At 50.1% G+C, this 20,119-nt stretch overlaps 2 protein-coding genes and 1 long non-coding RNA gene across 4 annotated transcripts; all 3 read left to right on the top strand.

Annotated features, from left to right (window-relative positions):
• Positions 1-38: 38 nt before the first annotated feature.
• On the top strand, positions 39-4,102 carry LOC143667079 (uncharacterized). The gene is made up of 3 exons (XR_013167846.1): positions 39-501; positions 1,782-1,869; positions 2,316-4,102. It is a non-coding gene; the product is annotated as an uncharacterized LOC143667079 (long non-coding RNA).
• Positions 4,103-5,844: 1,742 nt separating this feature from the next.
• Positions 5,845-9,464, top strand: FIS1 (fission, mitochondrial 1). Its single transcript, XM_077140848.1, has 5 exons — positions 5,845-5,996; positions 6,786-6,918; positions 8,230-8,306; positions 8,765-8,870; positions 9,108-9,464. The coding sequence occupies exons 1-5, from the start codon at positions 5,952-5,954 to the stop codon at positions 9,203-9,205; spliced, it is 459 nt and encodes a 152-aa protein (XP_076996963.1). The 5' UTR covers positions 5,845-5,951; the 3' UTR covers positions 9,206-9,464.
• Positions 9,465-9,595: 131 nt separating this feature from the next.
• CLDN15 (claudin 15) lies at positions 9,596-16,882 on the top strand. 2 transcript variants are annotated; one of them, XM_077140847.1, is made up of 6 exons: positions 9,596-10,718; positions 11,049-11,744; positions 14,870-15,034; positions 16,059-16,140; positions 16,236-16,352; positions 16,446-16,882. In XM_077140847.1, exons 2-6 carry the CDS (start codon positions 11,528-11,530, stop codon positions 16,582-16,584), a joined length of 720 nt encoding a protein of 239 aa, XP_076996962.1. In that variant the 5' UTR covers positions 9,596-10,718; positions 11,049-11,527; the 3' UTR covers positions 16,585-16,882. The 2 variants fall into 2 exon arrangements, with proteins under 2 accessions (XP_076996962.1, XP_076996961.1); XM_077140846.1 differs by having other exon boundaries at positions 9,596-11,744.
• The last annotated feature ends 3,237 nt before the right edge of the window (positions 16,883-20,119 follow it).

The following is a 20,119-nucleotide window of genomic DNA, read 5'->3' as shown; positions in this document are numbered from 1 at the left end:
CACGCAGGGCCGCCACTGCGCAGACGCCAACGCTGCGCGCTCGGCTCACCTCTCTCCCAGTCCTCCACACCACCGAGCCCCTCTCCTAGAGTGGCCCCTGGGCAGACTCTCAGTCTCCTCTCTCTCCCTCAGGAGCCAGCCAAACAGCTAGCGGGAAGTGCAGCCGGCTGGGAGCTAGTCACCGTTTCCTTTTTCTAGTCGTTACTCTTTCATTCACCCAACAAACGCTTCTGGAGCGCCTTTGACAGAGAAATGAACGATGCGCGGTGCCGGTCCGCAGAAAGGACTGTAGAACAGGTGGTAGATGCTGTTCCTGCAAGAGGCGGGGCAGGGGTTGGGGGACAGAAGGAAGCTTTCTTTGGAGGGCTAACTTCCCTGGGCCTAGCAGTTGCCCACCGTGTAGTGGACTCTCAGCTGTTTGGTGGCGGAGTCTACAAGAGGCGGTCACGAAAACGTCAGCACGTGCAAGGTGCGTGGATTCCCGGAGGTGACGCTGGAAAGGTAAGCCGGGACGATCCTGGAGGGCTTCGCGTGCGTGTTAAGAAATCTGAACAGTATCCTGAGTAGTCTAAATGGATAGGACAGATGAGCTCTGATTTGCCCTATAAGATACTACCGACAGCTAGGCTGGGTTGCAGGAGGAAAAGATCTGAAAGCTGTTGGAGCGTGGTGACAGCGTGGAGGCGGGAATGGCCTGACATTAAATATTTATTCGTTCAGTCTTGTGTCTCCCACTAAGAAACTTTCCGTGAAGGCAAACCTATGTTCAGTTCATTTATCTTACCCAGAGCTTAGAAGAGTGCCTGACACAGTACATCCTTAATGTTTGTTGGATGGATGAGTGAATACAATTGGCGATTCACGCCACACTTCCGTATAGCACCAGGAACTGGGAAGTAGAGGAGCCCAATTACTGAAAACTGGAAGAACACAAATAGAGGGCGTGTGCTGAGCACTTTTGGCTGACCAGTGGCTAGGGGTTGAAGGGTGGAAGTGGGAGAGGGAAATGGATCCTTGTGTCCAGAACAGGCTTCAATTTCTGGTGTAGCCAAGGGAACGGCCCCAAGCACAGAATCTGCTGAAAATAACCAGATTTGGTTTTTGTCTCACCAAAAAAAATGTCGGCTTCTTTTCCACCCACCCATACCACGGAATATGGGAAGAACATACTTTCTTTTTTTTAAATATTTACCATCCACATGCACAGAATCCATGACTGTGACTAAAGACTGTATATTATGACATTATGTATCATCACTTAATAAAACCATTTCCTGGTGTTTTTCTTCATGGCTTCTTTTTTTTTTCTTTTAATAAAACGTCATATAACTCTTAGCATATATTGCCTCCCTGCTTTCCAAAAAGTTAATAATCACACAGCAACATCCATTTATGCAACAATTACAAATTACATATCTACTGGTGCTAGGCACAGAACTGGATTCAAAGTGCAAAATATGGGACATAAAACAGACACAGACCCTGCCCTCACAGAGCTTATGGTCCAGTACAGGAGGTCAACATTAATCAGATAATCAGGCATATAATCACATACTTTTTTGTTTGTGATTACTATTGTACAGATACGATGAAGAACAAGTACAGGTTGTAGCCAAGAAACTGAAACCCATTTTATGACAATTTCAGCAGAAGAGGTTGTGGTTTTGGGGGAGGGTTTGTTTTTAATTTTTACTACCATATTAGCAAAAAAAAAAAAAAAGGTTTCTCAGGACTGCTTTGTATCATGTTGTTTTGAATTAACCTGTATTGTTTCTTCCTAGTTCACCTATTGCATAAGGGAAGTTGTGGATAAATTCTTCTATTGTAAATCAACCAAAAATTACAAATTTAGGCCTAATTTTTTTGAAGGTGAGTAACTAGAACTAACTTATGGCCTTGCCCCATCCTTCCCTCCTATTTATCCTTGGGCTGAGCTCTTCTCTTGAGTGTACAGCCCTGTCTCCTCTCATCTGAGACAGCAGTAACCTAGTGCAGGACTGAAGGACTCAAGTTTGAATCCTGGCTGCTCCATTTCTAGCCCTCTGCAGCCAGGTAGATCCTTTTACAATGTATTGTTTCACTCCCTTGCTCAAAACCCTGACCTTGAGTAAAAAATTACTCAACCTCTTCAAGCCTCGGTTTCCTCATGTCAAATGGAGCTAATAACAGAACCTTCCTGGTGTGATTTGTGACTACATGTCAGGAGTCAGGGTTCCTTTATGTGGGGGCAAAACAGCTCTAAGAGAGCAGGATGGAGTCTCTGGCTCCTGGCAGATTTTATTACCACATCCAACCAGTGTTTGTGTTGCTCACAGAAACCCTGTACCAGCAAAGAAAGGAATTTGCGGATTACAGTTGTGTACTCTGAAACATGGGACTGGTAACCTGTTGCTGTCTCCAGGGGACCTGTCCTAAGGAGGAGTCTTTGAGCTGAGATCTCAGGGGTGAGGAGCTCACCAACTTAGTCAGAGCAAAATCCCACATCATCCTACTCTTTTTTCCCACACGTCAGTCCATCGGCAAATCCTGCTGACTATCCTTCTAGGCATAGATCCTGAACCCATTAACTCCACCACTGTGTCTTGCCTGGGCCACGAGAAGCTTCCTAACCAGCCTCATGCTTTCCCTCTCTGCCCCTACACTCTTCACACAGCAGCCAGGCGGATCCTTCTACAGTGTATTGTTTCACTCCCTTGCTCAAAACTCCCACCAAATTCCACACCACAGCCTACAGCACCCTACATGATCTACCCTTGGCTTCCTATCTGTCCACATTTTCTGTCACTTTGTCCTTTGCACACTCCACTCCAGTCACGTGGGCTTCCTAGCTAGCCCTCAGATGATCCTTGCCCGCTGCTTCACCTGCCTGGAATGCTCTTCCCCATTTACCTGCGTGGCTCGCTCACTCACTTCAAAGCTCTGCTCCAATGCCATTTCATTAGACAGAGCTGCTTTAAGCATCTCTTCTAAAATAGGATCCTCTTCTTTCTCAGCTCCTTTACCCTGCTTTATTTCCCTAGCACTTTAAACTCCTGATGTTATTGAAGGGGGTTATTCATTTTATTTACTTGTCAGGTTTTTTTTTGTTGTTTTTTTTTTTTACTGTCTTTCCCACAAAAGGCCCTTCCTCTTTTGTATGGTAGCCCATGACAAACTCTGGGATCTGTCCTGTAACCACTTGTTGAAGAGTGCTTTGAAAACTATTGCTTTTTTATTTCTTTGCTTTGTATATATGTTATAATATACAATAAAAAAAAGCTCTTCCTCGTCCCATGAAAGCAGAAACTTATTTTAATCAGTGCTGATCCTTAGCACTTAAACAATACCTGGTAAGTGTTAGATAAGAATTTGTTGAAAATCAGTGAAGGAATGAATGAGTCAAATAAGCAAAGGGAGAGGGCATAGGTGTTCCAGGTAGAGGAGACCACACGTGCAGAGGCCCTGTGGCCACTGGCGCATGGAGATTTTCAGAACTGGAAAGAAGCCTGTGGAGTTGGGTGGGGTATGGACAGGAAAGGGTAGTGGAGAGCTGGGTAGGGACCAGACCATAGAGGACCTGCAGACTGTGTTAAAAGTTCTGATGGCAGTGAGAAGCCAGTAAAGGGTTTTGAATAAGTTGAGAATTGTGTTTTTATGAGATCCCTCTGACTACTAAATGGCAAATTAATAGTAATAGGGCAAGAATGGAGGTAGAAAGTTAGTGAGACAGATATGGAAGTCATCCAGGTAGAGATGATAAATGGTTTGCATTAAGTTGCTAGTTGGAGAAGCTAGAGATAATTTGGATGTAAAAATAACAGGGACAACTTCCTACCTGTCAGACTGTCAGCACCTTGCTCTCTGTGCCAAACTGTTGGTCAGAAAAAGCAACACCTATTACTACCTCCAGGGGAGGAGTCTCCTTGTCTGGAGGGTAGCAAAGAGCATAACAATGCCTTCCACCAGGAACAGTAGTCTTGGGGTCCCTATCCACTCTATGGTTTGCAGGTGTCAGGGTCACCATCAGCAAAGCACGACTCACACAGGCAGTGTGTATGAGCTAGCTACGTTTACTCACATACAGATGGGACAGAACAAGGTCAGCTTCACTAGCGGGTGTCAGTTCCCCTCTATCTATGGCTGATATAGACAGATGATCTCTGCACACCCCTCCTGTGCCCAAGTGGAAGGACGTTGCTCCTTTCCCACCAGAAACAAATATAGCAGGGGGTGGGCCAGGTGACATAAAACTTACTTATTTAGTCCAGGGATGTTTATATATGCTCAAGGCAGAAGGGGAAGGAATGCGTGGGCAGACCACTTCTGAGATGCCCCAAGAAAAGGGAGTGGGCCCACATTTATCATCCTGTCCTAGAAGCCAAGTCAACACATCTAGTCCCAAGCATAGGGTGGGCCGAGAAAGGTGGCAGGCAGCATCCAGCTTGTACACTATCCCTGTGCTCCAAGGTGAATGGCTAAGCTAACTAGACTCAAAAACATAGAAATGCACACCTGGGATCTCTTCATTGGCACAAAACTGAACCAATTAAGTAAGGTACATATTCAGCAAACACTGATAGAGCTTTTGCCACGTGCCAGGCCTATGCCAACTGCTGCAGCAGATGCAAAGATGAATAAGGTGCAAAAAGAAGTAACATTCTAATAATAGTGTCTTTGGGGCCTTCCTGTATTCTCTGCATGGCCAGTGCTTGTCCTCTGCCTTCCATTCTGTTTCCACTTGTCTGCTTCACATTGTGTACATCTTTTTATCCTCTGCGCTTACTGTCAAAATAAGGTGCTCAATACATCTTTGAAGGAACATGATTTTTTCTCCCTGACTTTGATGCTAGTGGTCATGAGGGAAGAAGCTGCCCAACCTAAGGTATCTCCCAATCACAAGACTATTATGAGAATAAAAGAAATTAAAGGGGCTTTGCAAATGTGAAAGTTATTTGGATGGTAATCCCCTCCATTTGCACTGCCCTCTTTACTGCTGTTTGCCTTATTATCATGCTCAATAGATAAATACTTAGTGAGAATTCACTATGTGCCCGGCCCTATGCTTGGTTCTGGAGAAACAAAGGTGAACAAAATTCATTCTTGCATGCACCGTGGGTCAAACTGAAAGGATTTGAGAGTCACTACCCAGTCCCCTCATTGCATAGGACACTGATGTCAGAGGCAGCATTTCCCCTTCTCAAACTTTGATCGCTCCTCCCAGCCCAAACTCCTCGCAGCCCACGACCCCAGGTGGTAGGCCTTCTCCCTCGGTACATCCAGAAGATACTTTATATAAATATCTGAAAGACTAGATCCTTTCTATAAGTAACGGAGCAACAGTTTCTGTTTAAATTCCAATTAATAGTATCCCCTATTATTAACATCAGTCTCTGGGTGTATGGGTAACAGATCCGCTTACTTATCCTCTCGCGTTGCAAGAGTCAGCAGAGGCCCTGGAAGCCTTGGTACTACTTATGATTTTGTTGCAGGCAGTGAAAAGTCATGTAGACTCCGAAGCCCCAGATTTCTCACTGGGGTGGGGTGGGAGGTTTAGATTAATCCTCCAAATAAATTATATGATCCCTGCCCGATGTTTACCTTCCTCTTTCCCCTATTCCCAGCCCACGGGCTAACCACCAAGACATAGTTTTCACAGGCTAGGGCACCGGGAAAGACAGACGTAGCGAGTTTCGAGCAAGGGAGTTTTACCTGGCAAAGACCGCGGGCCCGTGGGTTAGACCCGAGCGTGCGCATTGGCCACCCCGGTGCCGCCCGCCGGGGGAGGAAGGGGCGGGGCGTCGCCGGATCGGCGAGGGGCGGGCTCGGCGTCCTCTGGCAGAGGTGATTGGCTCTGAGTAAGGGTGGGGCCCGCGTCCGCCGGGCGCCGGAAGTGAGTCTTCGCCTCAGCCAGTGGGCCATGGAAACTGTGGCGTCGTAGCGTCTGTGGTGTGAGAATTGCAGGGGTGGCGGCCATGGAGGCCGTGCTGAACGAGCTGGTGTCTGTGGACGACCTGCTGGTGAGGCCTGGCCCCAAGAGAGGGACAGGGGAGATTCAAACGGGCGGGTCCTGAGGAGAGTTGGGTAGGGAAACCCTCTTCCCATCTTCAGCTTTACTTAGGGTAGCGGGACTACGGCTCCCGGCATCCTCTGCAGCGTCCGATTCCTGCCCAACGGGGTGGCTGAGCCCCAGAGGCTGATGGGATTTGTAGTTTCTTGAGCCACCACACCTCAAAACTAGCCCCTAGAATCTGGGGTGGAAAGTCAGGGTATGGGTGCCTTCGGTGGCGGGGGATGACGGCGACTATCATGAAATTCCGCATGTTGCTGAGTCTGGCACGGTGCTAAGTGCGTTTCACGCGATGTCTCAAATCTTTGTAGCTGGAGAAGGTAGGCACTATTTTTGTTCCCGTTTCACAGATAAGAAAAGGTCCAGACCCGTCAAGGTGGGGCAGAATGGAGAAAGCCGTCTCAGGCGCGAGACCGCGTGGGCTGTTGAGCAGTTCTGACAGCGTGTTTACTGTCCACCCACGCAGGGTCAGCTGCTCCGCGAGCGGTGCCTGGAGCTGCCACCAGGTGGCATCTCCGCTCGGTACCACTGCGGGGAGGGCAGGGGACGGGCAGCTGTCCAGAGAGACAGCTTGCCTGTTGATTCCCAGGGACGGAGATAGCAGATCCTGGGGTGGGAGGTGCCCAGACTCGCGAGGGAATGAGGCAGAGAAGGGGGAAGATGGGGGGAATGGATACGCAGGACCAGATGGAGTGTGGTTCACTCCCTTCGTTTCTGAATGATTCCTCTCCTCTGGCAGAAGTTTGAAAAGAAGTTTCAGTCTGAGAAGGCAGCAGGCTCAGTGTCCAAAAGCACGCAGTTTGAGTATGCCTGGTGCCTGGTGCGAAGCAAGTACAATGATGACATCCGGAAAGGCATCACACTGCTCGAGGGTGAGGTGCTGGGCTCCCCAGTCCCTCTCCCTTCCCCAGCTGCCATCGGGATCTCTCCTCATTTACCTCCTTCCTCTCTGGCGCTGAAATCCTTTTCAGCATGGAACCCCACAGTTTTTATCCGTGGATTCACTGCTGCAAAGAGCTTTACTTAGTCTGAGTTTCCCCAGTGTACTTTTGGCCATTCACCAGACTAATCATTGTTTTGGCCAATAGTCATGGCATGTCAGTCCCCCAGGACATTCGTGATCCAGAAGTCCAGTCACAGTGGTTGTCTATCCATAGGAAGAATGACTTGTCCAGGGTCACATAGCTATTTAATTAATGGCTGAATTGGTACTAGAAGCTCCTGTCTTGAGTCCCAACCCTGTGCAGTTTTCCCTCCATGGTGTTGCTGATTTAATAACTACAAGAATGGAAGAGTACAGAAGACCACCCAATTTTTAACTTGGAACCCTATTTCTCATGATTTGGGATGGGTCATCATTTGTCAGAAGCAACAATACTTGACCTTCAAATGTCTATGTACCCCTTTTTTCTTGGTTAAGTAATCATTTATAAGCAAACAGGGTACTAGCTAAGGAAAGTCTATAAAAATATTGTTTTAAGTATATCTTACAATACTGTAAGTCTATAAAAAAAAGTTTTGTAAAGCAAATAAAATCATACTACATTTATCTGTTTTACCAATTGAGATTTTTCAGGTTTATTTAAAACCTGAATAGGGCTTAGCTGTAGAAGTAGTAGTCTCTCTAAGCATTGCCGTTCTAGCTGAGGAGATAGCTCAGACACTTGGAAAGATACAACTTCAAAGCTATTAAGTAACAAGTTCTGGTGCTTAGAACACCAAAGCCTGTGGGAAGTTGCTGATTTAAAAATGTTCCAGAGTGAGGAATGGCCTTTCAGAGAAGACCAATTGAAGCTGATTTTAGAAGAGAACAGAGAGGGCAAACTTTTTTTTAACATTAATTTGAACAGCTAACAACTGTAGTTAAAGCACACAGCAGATGCCAAAACTGAGCTGAGATGCCTTTTGACTTCTCTTGTGGCTTGATTTCCTTTCAGTGCACTCGGTTGAACCATAGTTGACTGTAATTTTGTTCCTGGGGGCGTTTGTCACCAATGTTTTGATGCAGCCTTGGTTTATGTTGCCCCAGGACCTGGCAGGGAAGCTGAGAGAGATCAGAACTGAAGTGGAGGTAGGACCCCAGGATCATAAGGGGATTCAGAGAGAGGAAGTGGTCTCTGAGGTACAAATATTAGGAAAAGGGGGAAACAGCTTTTCACTCCCCCCCCCCTTCCCATCCCCAGAGCTGCTACTCAAAGGGAGCAAAGAGGAGCAGCGGGATTATGTCTTCTATCTCGCTGTGGGGAACTACCGGCTCAAGGTAAGAGGGATTCTTCCTTCCCACCCCACCGTATCTGAGTGGGCCATGTGCCCTCTTATTCCTCTCCTCCAGGGTGGAGTCCCTGGACTTGAGGAAGGCTGAAGAAGGGCAGGGGGCAGTGTCAGGTACAGAGGTGCAAGGTGGTATCAGATCAGGACTCCTGGGAAGTGAGGGAGAAGATCAGCATGCTGAGGGTGTGGGGAACACAGTGACATCAGGATTGGGGTGCAGCCCCAAGCCGTGGGCTGTTATCCCCGGCTTATCTCCCCCACGCAGTGTGGTTGTTTGTGGACTCTACTCCATGGGATAGGGCTGGATTGGCAGGGTGGGGCAGGGCAGGGGTGGAGTGGGTGGGGGCAGAAGGAGGAGCCCCCAGGGCAAGAGAAGGGAAGGCCCCTCACATGAGCAGGAGTGATAGACTCCTGAGTGCTGTGGGTGTGTGTGTTCCCTGAGTGTAGGAATACGAAAAGGCTCTAAAGTACGTGCGAGGGCTGCTGCAGACAGAGCCCCAGAACAGCCAGGCCAAGGAACTGGAACAGCTCATTGACAAAGCAATGAAAAAAGGTGAAAGCCTTCCCCTCTGTCTTTCTCCACTCTCCACCATCCTTCCCTTCTTCCCCCCTTTGTTCTCCATCCCCAGGTCCTTTTAAATGGCCTGCCTCTAGGTAGTGCCTTCTCAAAATCCCCCACCCCTTCTCCATCCTTGGGAGTCCTTCATCCCTAACTCAAGATAGAAAGGCACATCTTCTGTTGGGCCGGGGACAGGGTTCCTGATGCACTTTTCCTTTGCCTGTCCCCCAGATGGACTGGTGGGCATGGCCATTGTTGGAGGCATGGCCCTGGGCGTGGCGGGACTGGCTGGACTCATCGGACTGGCCATATCCAAGTCCAAATCCTGAGCGACACTACACCTCCTCCTCTGCCCGGAGGAACCAGCCTGGCCCCAGCCCACAGGAGACAAGGCCGTCTGTCAAGCTTTGGGGCTAAGCGTGGAGGTTCCTCAAAGAGGGGCCCATCCTAGCTGTCTCCTCCCTGTTCTTCCCCTGCACTCCTGGCACTGTCCTCTGTGGATACCTCCTCTCTGCCGAGACCTTTCCTTTAGCCCCAAATCATGTGCTTTGGGATGAGTGTAAATAAAATTGGGCTTTGGCCTGGGAACATCTGTGTCTGTATTAAGGGAGGGGACAGGTTACATTGGGTGCAGAGGGTGGAGGGAATCACACATCCTTTCTTGTTTTCTGCTCTCCTGTCCTTGCCTTCCAGGCCTGATCTTGGTTTCTCCTTTGTCCACCAGGCTGCCCAGACCTCACACCCTTCCTTCCTCCCCCGACCCCTAGCCACTTCCTTGAGCGGTGGTGGCAGCACAGGGCTGTGGCTTTGCACAGCCCTACAGTCTTGGAAGAAAGCAGCTATTGGAGGAAGGGAGGGCAGAATTGAGGAGACAGGCTAGAATTAATGCGTCCTGTCTCAGGCCCACTGGACTGCCTCTCAGCAAGTGGAGTTTTCCATACCAGGGGCGGCAGGGGGGGGGGTCCCCACTCAGTTTCCTCCAAAACCTCCGCCCTTCCCTCCCTTTGTCTTCCCCTTCCTCCTACGCTGTCCTCCTTCACGACGCAGGGAGAAGGATACTCGTAGGGGGTAAAGAAACTAAGGCTTTTGGTGTGATGTGGGCAGGGGTCTTGGTAGAGGTTAGGAACCCAGCATACCCTAGTTTTAGCTTCCAGGATGGAAGGTCGTGCCGGTCCATCCTACCTTGCCCCATGCCCTTCTCGTGCCAGGCTCAGCACGCACCTATTTTTGCTTCACTACATACCTCTCGTTCCACAGCCCAAAGCAGCCCAGCCCAATGGGGAGGACAAGGGCATAGGGAGGAACCAGAGGGGAGCACAGAGGAGCCTGCCCAGGGAGAGAGGAGGGGGAGCTTCAGCTGCAGCTGGCTGTTTTCCAGCACAGTGGCGTCCTGTCTGATAGGGGAGGAGCAGCCCCTCAGAGACCTAGATGAGGCCCCACTGGCCAGAAGCTGGCCTGGCTCTGGCCTTTGGCTGCTCCTGGAGACAGGAAATGATACTGTTTACACCAGGCCAGGTGCTCAGGCTTGGGGTGGGGACACAGGTTTCTAGGCCATCATAATTAGTAAAGCCAGTGACAGTTCCTGATAACTGAGTTTAAGATTAGCCCTAGAGTCACATCTGGGCCTGTGATTTATTCCGCTTGGGGCCCCTTGGCAGCAAGATCAAATTCGTTACCGAGAGTCAAAGATCAACCTTGTGGGGGAAATCTTAGAGCTGAGAAAGTTTGGCGGAAAGAGATCCCCTGGTGGCCTCTCCCTGGCCAGGACAGTCACCAAGAATCAAGCAATTCAGACATGTGGGAGCTTTGATGTGTGGTTCCAATCCTTATTCAGCCTATGAGGTAAGTAGTCTGTAGTTTACAGAACAGAAACCACCCCAAACTTGCTAAAAATTCATGCCCAAGTCACTCTGGTAAAGGACAGAGTCTGGTTTGAATCATGGTTAATTAGACTCCAGAGCCATTGGTTTCTCCCTGCCACCCGTCTCCTTCCTCACCTTCACTCTTTGCTGCAGATGCAGCTGTCCCAATTTCAAGGTCTTTGAGCCCCTTGAGTTGTTCTCTGCATCTTGGAGGTGGCTCTGCTCCCTCCCCAATGGGGAGGGTACTGAGAGGTAAATGCACCTGTTCATTGTCTGTCTCTTGTCTCCTGATCACCTTTTCGCTCCTAAGTTCCTCTTAGTCCATTCCCTGGCCTCCAGTGGAAGCTGAGTCAGAGATAGACATTTCCCCTTGGCTCCCAATGCCTCCCATGGGAGCCCCTCCTGGTTTGTATCCGTTAGTCACCCCCGGTAAGTTCTTGGCCCCCCCTCATGGGGCGGGGAGCCCGGGGCAGCCCAGAGGCTGGGGGAGGGGGTGGACTTTTGGCCCGTTTGGTTTATTCCCTCCATCTCCTCATCAACAACGGCTGTGCACTCTTGGCTCATTCCTCTGACCTGTCGGGAAGCAGAGACCCAGAGCGCAGAGGGAGGCAGAAACTGGAAGACGGACTTGATCCTGGGCAGAGGCTGCCGCTGGACTTCTGTCCTTCCCCTCCTGTCCCCTCCCAGCCTTGACACCCCTCCTTTGCCAGAGCCCCTCCAAGGGCCCCTGGGGTTCTGTGCCGCCCCCCCTCTTTGGGCTGCAGGTGCCCGTCGGGGCCTGCTCCCACCATGTCGGTGGCTGTGGAGACCTTTGGCTTCTTCGTGGCAGCCCTGGGGTTGTTGATGCTGGGGGTGACACTGCCACACAGCTCCTGGCGAGTGTCCACCGTGCACGGGAACGTCATCACCACCAACACCATCTTCGAGAACCTCTGGTACAGCTGTGCCACTGACTCCCTCGGAGTCTACAACTGCTGGGAGTTCCCGTCAATGCTGGCCCTCTCTGGTATGGGGCAGGGGGCGGACAGGGAGGTGGGGAGGTCAGAGAAACCCCAGGAAGGGTGAGCACTACCTTGAGTCAGGCCTCAGGCGCCAGGTAGCCCCGTGGAACACACATACAGGCAGGCCTGGCTCCATCTTGGAAGCCCCCCAGCTGGAAGTGCTGGAGCAGCTCCCCTCTCTGCATCCGGAGTGGAGACCTGGTCACACGTGCTCCTGCCCACACGGCACTTTCTCTTAGTGGTTACGGGGGGAGCCCCGGGGTCAGCCTGCAGGACCAATTGTAGGATGGGTTGCATTTCCCTGTCTGTAAAACAAGGGTCATAGTGCCAGTTCACAGGGTGGTCATAAGGTTTATGTGAGAGAAAACACAGTGTTAGCGTGATGTTAGCCTAGATATGCACTCAGTACGTTTAAACATCTTATATTGGGAGTGGGGTTCATTGGACAAGGAGGAAGCCCTTTCTTTTTTTTATAAAGACAATTTATTACATTACAAGTTTACAGTTCTAAAGCTGTGAAAATGTCCAAATTAATGCATCCAGAGAAAGATACCTTAACTCTGAAGAAAGGCTGGTATCCGTCACATGGGAAGGCATGTGGCTGGCATCTACTGGTCTTTCTTCCTGGTTCCATTGCTTCCGGCTTCTGATGCCAGTGGTTTCCTCTCTAAGCATTTGAGGGTCTTTGCTTAGCTCTCTGGAACACATCTCTGGGTTCTGACTTACTTAGCGTCTCATGGGAAGGCACATGGCGATGTGTGCTAGACTCGGCATCTCCAAACATCCCTGTCTAGGCGTCTGCTCTTTCTTTTGGTACTCCACCCATCTCCATTTGGCTCTGAAGCAACTGTTTTCCAAGTGTGTGCATCTGAGGTTTAGGAAGCCCTTTCTTGGTGGTTGATCCACTCAGTCTCAATAGCTTTGCCAGGTTTCCACTTGCGGGGCGGGGGGGGGGGGGGCTTGGTCTCCCAGTCCCCTGCCAAGTTCTAAAGCATCCTTTTGGAGTCCTGGATCTAGTAGGAAGAAGTCTTCGTGCAGGCCTGAGTGTCTAGTGAATGGAGGTGGGAGGTGTGTATGTGTGTGCGTGTTTGGCATTCTCAAAAGGTATTTTTTGAGGTTCTTGGCAGTTCTTCTAACCCAGAATGTTCTGTCTAGTGGTTGTAGCATCTTCCTGCTCACGCTTCGTTTCCTCTGGGGACTCCCCTCAGTCTGCCCAGGCTAGAGACCAAAGGAGATGCCCATGACCCTCTTCCAGGTTGTTCCCCAGCCCCTCCCTGGGTCCTCCTGGGACCAGCTGGTCTCCCAGGCACCACATAGTAGAGGTCAGGTTGGCAGGAGAGGGGGACTGAAGCTAACAGGGTCGGAAGCAGAGCTCTGAGCATTTAGACGATCTGGGTGGGTCTCTTGTGCCTCCCTTATTTCCAGAATCTCAGGAGGCGACTGTTCTCATTTTTCCAGCAGTAGTAGCGCCCTCCAGGGCAGAAGCTTCAGGCTTTTATCCAGTTCTCCTGTACTTACTGTGTGCACGGGAAGTGCCCAAAGAAACTCATAAAAGCTGACAGTGGTCTGGGCCAAGGCCCAAAGCTCTGGGTGGCCATAAAGGACATTGGAGGCGGCCTGCTGAACAGCCCCAGCCATACCCTCCTTACTGCCCCCATCTCCCCCACACACATGCACACACCCTCAGCTCGGGGGGCCATCTCTGGTGTGAGGGGGGACTGGAGCTGCAGCCCTTAGCCTGAGGGACACAGAGCTGCAAGAGCGTTTGCGGGAAAGGGCAGAGGGTGCAAGTGGAGGGTCAGCTGGGGTCAAGTTTTGGCCCGGGTTTCCACATATAAGGTTTCACTTCATGTTGCGGCCAAGGGGATATTATAAAACCCGCTTTACGGAAGTTGAAAAACCTTTGCGAGGTTAAGCAACTTGCTGAGTTAGAGAGGTGGGAGCAGGAGGAGCTGGATTTCAGGCTCAGGTATGTGAGAACCCAGTGCCCAGCTTCCACGTCCCAGCCAGTGCTGGTCCTAGAGGGAGCCTGCTGATCAGTTTACCACTTACCACCTGGCACCACCACCACAGCCACCCCACCCCCACCCCGTGCCCTTCCAGGCCCTTCGGCAGTCACTTCTTTGGCTCCCAGACCTCCTGGGAGGTCCGGAGTTGGTCCCCCCTCCCCTCCCCAGGTGGAGCAGGTCAGGTGTGAGTGGATGGGGGTCGGATATGAAGTAGGGGGAGAGGGCCAGAGCTCCTGAGGGAGTGGCTGGGAGTGAGGTGTTCCCAGAGAACTTTGACCCTCCCTGCCCCAACTCTGGCCCTTTCACATCCTCCTGGCAGGGACCCAGCCTTTCCCCATCAACCACCTGCAGCCCTGCCCCACCCAGGAAAGGGGGACAAGGTCCTTGGAGTGCTTGGCAGCTATCAAGATCAGAGAAGCTGGAGGCCAGAAAGGGAGTCAGATTTCCTTCAGCATTGAGAAAGGGGAAACCAAGGCACTGAACGAATGTGCACTGGAATGAATTGGGTTGTTCCTGGGCCCAAGAACCCCATTTTCCAGATCGCAAACTGCCTTCTACCTTCCGCCGCAGGCCACTGCTGCCCCCTGCTGGATACTCCAGGAAGGGACCCAATTCAAGAAGTCAGGCCTTGAGTTAATCACCAAGCGAGAGGTGGAAAGGGGGCGCTCTGGTGCAGTTTTTATAGTACACAACAGAACGCTGGTTCTCAGGCCGAGGCACCTCTCTGCTCCTGGGGACATTTGTGTAGAGATATTTTTGATAGTAGGAGCAGGGATGAGGCCGCTGCTAAACAACGTTCAATGCATAGGACAGCACCCAGACCAAGAACGAGCTGGCCCAAAATATCAGTAGAGTGAGGTTGGGTAACCCTGAAAAAGAAGTATAAGCAAACGGTGCCACGTGCCTGGCAGTGGGGGGAGGAAGAGAGAGGAAGGCCGAGATGCATTTGAAAGTGAGGTGGAAAGGAGGGAAGTGTGACTCCTCAAAGCCCGGGAGGGTGGGGGGTAAAGGAGAGGACAGAAACTGTAATCTGAGCAGGAGCTGTAAGGGGCTGGCTCCATCACAGAGGTGGGGAGGAGGGACCAGCTTAGGGGACTGATGGCTGTGGCCCACCTCTGCAGGGTACATCCAGGCCTGTCGGGCACTCATGATCACTGCCATCCTCCTCGGCTTCCTGGGCCTCTTCCTCGGCCTAGTGGGGCTGCGCTGCACGAACATTTTGGACATGGTGCTCTCCAGGAAAGCCAAGCTGGCAGCCGCTGCAGGGGCTCTGCACATACTGGCTGGTAACTAGGGACCTGCAGTGGGGGGTGGTATGCCTCTCCCACCCCTTGACCCTGACTCCTTCCTTCCATGCTCAGCTATTCCTGCTAAACCCATTCTCACATGTACTTGCCAAATCAGTCTCTGGAATACAAAGCAATCCATCAGCAATGTTTTAGGGTTTTTGTTTTATTTATTTATTTTTTAATGAGTAGTAGATTTGTAGAAAAGTATAGAGCTCCCATATATCACCCTCCCCGCTCAGTGACATTTTTCCCTATTAACATCTTGCATTAGCATCAAGCAGTGTGTTTTGAGCTCCCACTGGAAACCAGGCATGAGCCAGGAGTGGGAGGGACTTCAGAAGTGAGCGTCTGTCTCCACTCCCGGGGCCTACAACCTGGCTGGAAACACACACACACACACAGCTCACGAGAACACCTTAAAACTGGCCAGCACTTTTCAATTTGTAAACATTTCTGTACACATCACCTCACAATAAGCCTGGGTAGGTGTCGCCCTGTTTGTTTTCCAGAAAGGTCCAATGGCTTGCTGGAGGACAAGCCCCCAGTGAGTGGCAAAGCTAGGCCTAGAGCCAGGGTCTGACGGTAGGCATTCACTGCACTGAGTGGGCAAGGCCTGTCACAGGCTTCAAGGTCTGGGAGCCCAAAGGAAAAGGAAGTCAGATAACGGAGGGCTGGTCAGGGAAGCTTCTTGAGTAGTGTGTAGATTCCAAGGGAGGAAGCCATATGGTGAAACCTTTAGAGTAGGAAGACTAAAGCAGGCCTGGGACAAAGAAGGAATGAGACAGCTGATAACAAGCAGAGTGGTGGGGGATGAGTCAAGAAGCCTGAGCTTGAGTGCTAGATGGAGGCTTACAGGGAGGTTTACTGGCTAGGGATGGGAAAAGGAAGGAATAGGATGAAATTGTTACTCTTAGATGTGCTGCTCTTGGGGCTGCCCGGCCTACCCCTCCCCCAATTCTCTAATGCCACCGGCCCAGGCAGCCAGGGCGGCGCTAATGCTGCCCCCTCCCGCCTGCCCCAGGCATCTGCGGCATGGTGGCCATCTCCTGGTATGCCTTCAACATCACCCGGGACTTCTTCGACCCCTTGTATCCTGGGACCAAGTGAGTGCAGAGGGGCCCCACCCGCGGGGCAGTGGGCGGGACTCAGCCCTGTCTCCCTAGCTAGCACCTCCAATCCCCGTTGTCCTTGTCCCCAGGTACGAGCTAGGCCCTGCCCTCTACCTGGGCTGGAGCGCCTCCCTGCTCAGCATCCTGGGCGGCGTCGGCCTCTGCTCCAGCTGTTGCTGCTCCCCTAACGAGGTCCTCACCTCCAGGTAAGGGAGGGGCGGGGGCGCGGGAGTTACAGTAGGGAGGGGCGCAAGGGGAAGGGCCACGACCTCACCTGTGCCTCCTCCCACCCCGGACAGGGACAGCGCCCGGCCTCCCCACCAGGCTCCCTGGTCGCAGCTGCGCTCCACCGGACCCGCTGCTCGCCTGCCCCCCGCGGCCTCGAACGAAGAAGGCGACAGCAGCCTTGGCAAATACGGGAAGAGCGCTTACGTGTAGGAGACCGGCCAGCGGACCCAGTTTCTCTGCCCACTGCCCCGGTGGATAGGGGTCTTGGCCCATTTTCCCAGAAATAACTTGGGGGATGGGGGGGCGGCCAGAGGCCACGCCCAGCTCCGGCCCCGCCTCCCCGGCGCGAGCCCGCTCCGGCCGCTCCTCCTCGGTCTGGGCGCTCGGGGTTCCAAGGACTGACGCGGATCCTGGGCACGGGGCACCTCAGAACCTTGAGTCTGGGGTCTGGGCTGTCGAGACGGAGAGAACATCCCCACATGTTTGTTTTCTATATAAATATATTCAGAAGCACATTTCTTTTGTAGCTTTTCAGGGGTTGAGGATGGCATGAAGCAGCTGGCCAAGCAGGGGGAGGGCTGCGGGGGGTAGGGGTGGTGGGGAGGGGTCCTCGCAGCTCACTGCCCGGCTGTCACTCTGTTAACCGCTTTTGTACTTTTTATCCAGAGAGGATTGCAAGTCGGGCCAAAAGTGACGGACATAATACTGATAAGAGCCATCAAGAGGCAGAGGTGGGAAGTCCCGCTCTAGGAAATTGAAAATAGAGCTACCTAATGTGATAGAAAACGTGGTTGCTTTTACCCTCCACCTGTCTGCTCACGGCTCTACAGGGAGACAGTTGGTCTAGAACAGCTTCCTACCTTGGATCAGGAGTATCAAAAGTTGACAATTGCTTTGAAATTATGGGGTAAATTACCTGCATTTAGAGCAGGTACATTCCTCTGGGGAAAATTCAATAGCCACCACCAGTTGTTTTTTTTGGGGGGGTGGGGGGTAGGGAGGAGTAATGTGCGCATTGGCGGGGAATCAAACTGGGACCCTCGCATGGCAAGCGAGCATTCTATCACTGAACCACCTGTGCACCCACTCCACCAGTTATTTAACTTTTATTTGGTAACACCACGCAGAAATACCCATTTTAACTACTTTCGAGTATACAATTCACTGGCACAAATTAAAGTCAAAATGTTGTGCTGCCATAACCGCCATCCATTTTGGTAATTCTATGTTTAACTTCTTGAGGAACCACCAAACTATTTTGCACAGCAGCTGTACCCATTTTACGTTCCCACCAACAATGTACAAGATCCTTGGCAACACTTATTGTCTATGTTTATAGATGGGCAGTTATTCTAGTGGGAGTGAAATGGTATCTCATTAGATTTTGATTTGCAATTCCCTAGTGGCTAATGATGAGCATCTTTTCACGTGTTTCCTGGCCATGTGTACATCTGCTTGGAGAAATCTTTGTTCAATTTCTTGAACAAAGATTCTTCAAATCTTTGTTCTTCTGCCCGTTTTTTAACTGGGTTGTTTGTCTTTTTGTTGTTGAATTGTAGTTCTTTAAATATTCTGGATATTAAGCCCCTATCAAATACATGGTTTCCGAATATTTTCTCCCATTCTGTAGGTTGTCTTCACTTACTCGAAAATGTCCTTTGATGACAAGTTTTTAATTCTGATGAATTTGTTTCTTTTGTTGCTTGTGCTTTGTTAAAATCTAAGCATCCATTGCCTGATACGAGGTCCTGAAGATATTTCCTTGTTTTCTTCTAAGACATGTACAATTGTAGCTCTTATATTTAGGCCATTGATCCATTTGAGTTAATTTCTGCATTGTGTGAGGTAGAGCTCCATTGCAGGTAGAGATCTACTTTTCCTAGCATCATTTCTTCAAGAGACCATTCTTTCCCCCACTGAGTGGATTTAACACTTTTGTCAAAAATCAGCTACTCATGTATACGGGCTTATTTCTGAATTCTCAACTCTATTCCATTGGTCTATATGTCTGTCCTTCTAGAGTACATACTTTCAGTTCTATACCCTAAAGAACTGAAAACAAGGACTCAAGCAAATATTTATACACCAGTGTTCATGGCAGCAAAAAGGTGCTATTTTTTGCTATTCATGATAGCAAAAAGGTAGAAACAACCCAAGTGTCCAACAATCAATACTGTGCCAATATCACACTGGTTTGGTTACTGTGACCTTCTAATAAGTTTTGAAATTGAGAAGTGTGAGTCCTCCAACTCTGTTCATTTTCAAGATTGTTTTAGCTATTTGGGGCTCCTTACCTTTCCATATGAATTTGATGACTGACTTCCATTTCTGCAGGGAAGATGTTTGGAATTCTGATCGGAATTTATTGAATCTGTAAATCACTGTGGGTGGGTCATGTGGACATCTTCGTAGTATTAAGTCTCACAGTCCGTGAACATGGAATGTCTTTCCATTTATTCTTTAATTTTGTTCAGCAAAGTTTTGTAGTTTTCCATGTACAAGTCCTTTACATCCTTGGTTAGGTTTATTCCTAGATAGTTAATTCAAATAGTTGCTATTATAAATGGGATTTTTTCTTGATTTCCTTTTCAGATTGTTCCTTGCTGGTATATAAAAACAACACTGATTTTTGCATGCTGATCTTGTCCCTCACTACTTTGCTAAATTCATTTATGAGCTCTAATAGCTTTCTTGTAGATTCTTTGGAATTTTCTTTATATGGGATCACATCATCTGAGAACAGGGAAAATTTTACTACTTCCTCTCCAATTTGGATGCCTTTTATTTCATTTCCTTGCAGAACCACTCTGGCTACAACTCCCAGTACAGTGTTGAATAGCACTGGTGACAGTGGGCATCCTTACCTTGTTCTTCATCTTAGGGGAAAAGCTTTTAGTCTTTTTCATTGAGTATGACGTTAGTTGTGTATTTTTTCTACATATGGTTTACCATGTTAAGGAAATTCTCTTTTACTCCTGGTTTTCAGAGTGTTTTTATCAAGGATGTTGGATTTTGTCAGATGCCTTTTCTGCAACAACTGAGATGATGATATGGTATTTTTCCTTCATCCTATTAATGTGGTATATGACATTAATTGAATTTCTTATGTTGAACCACCCTTGCATTCCTGGGATAAATCCTACCTGGTCATGGTGTACAATCTTTTTAACGAGCTTTTGGATTCAGTTCACAACACCAGATTCTTAATGAGAGCTATATTCTGAAAAAGCTCTGTAGGGCTCAGTGTCCCCAGAGACTGGGCCATCCGTGGTGCATGATTGGTGATGCCTAGCTCATATGTGGTACTGGGTTATGGGCTGGCTTGGCAAAAGACCAGTGAGTACTGTGTACCCGCTGGCAACAGGAAAATGATGCCGTGAGAAAGAAGCCTGGCATCAAATGGGGCCCTATCTAGTATCTGTCCTCTGTGGCACTGAAGCAGTGGCCGGCCACTTGGCTGTGTCCCTGGGTTCACCTCCTCCCCTTCCTCTTTAACCTCATCCAGTCACCAGAACTGACTCTTTCCAGGGAGGAAGAGAACTCCCACATCTGCCGTCTAGGTGTGCCTTCCCTCCCACACTTCAGAAGTCCACCCACCCCTGCACAGTTTCCCCAGCTGGGCTTCCACTTCCCCCAAAGCTGCAGTTCCTGGACAGCACTGCCCATGTCTTGGCCACATGGACTGACTACCTGAGTCATCCTGGCTTCTCCCTCCAACCCACCTCTACCACCCCCTCCCTTCAGG

This window comes from Tamandua tetradactyla, chromosome 23 (assembly GCF_023851605.1).
Source record: "Tamandua tetradactyla isolate mTamTet1 chromosome 23, mTamTet1.pri, whole genome shotgun sequence".
Lineage (NCBI taxonomy): Eukaryota > Metazoa > Chordata > Mammalia > Pilosa > Myrmecophagidae > Tamandua > Tamandua tetradactyla.
This window is presented reverse-complemented; position numbering and strand designations above follow the sequence as displayed.

Excerpts from the sequence above, each read along its gene's own strand:
- CLDN15 (XM_077140847.1), top strand. The coding sequence starts at position 11,528 with ATGTCGGTGGCTGTGGAGACCTTTGGCTTCTTCGTGGCAGCCCTGGGG. Across the intron at positions 11,745-14,869 it reads GTCAATGCTGGCCCTCTCTG|GGTACATCCAGGCCTGTCGG; the intron begins GTATGGGGCAGG and ends CCACCTCTGCAG. Across the intron at positions 16,141-16,235 it reads CCCTTGTATCCTGGGACCAA|GTACGAGCTAGGCCCTGCCC; the intron begins GTGAGTGCAGAG and ends CCTTGTCCCCAG.
- FIS1 (XM_077140848.1), top strand. The coding sequence starts at position 5,952 with ATGGAGGCCGTGCTGAACGAGCTGGTGTCTGTGGACGACCTGCTG. Across the intron at positions 5,997-6,785 it reads TGTCTGTGGACGACCTGCTG|AAGTTTGAAAAGAAGTTTCA; the intron begins GTGAGGCCTGGC and ends CTCCTCTGGCAG. Across the intron at positions 8,307-8,764 it reads TGGGGAACTACCGGCTCAAG|GAATACGAAAAGGCTCTAAA; the intron begins GTAAGAGGGATT and ends CCCTGAGTGTAG.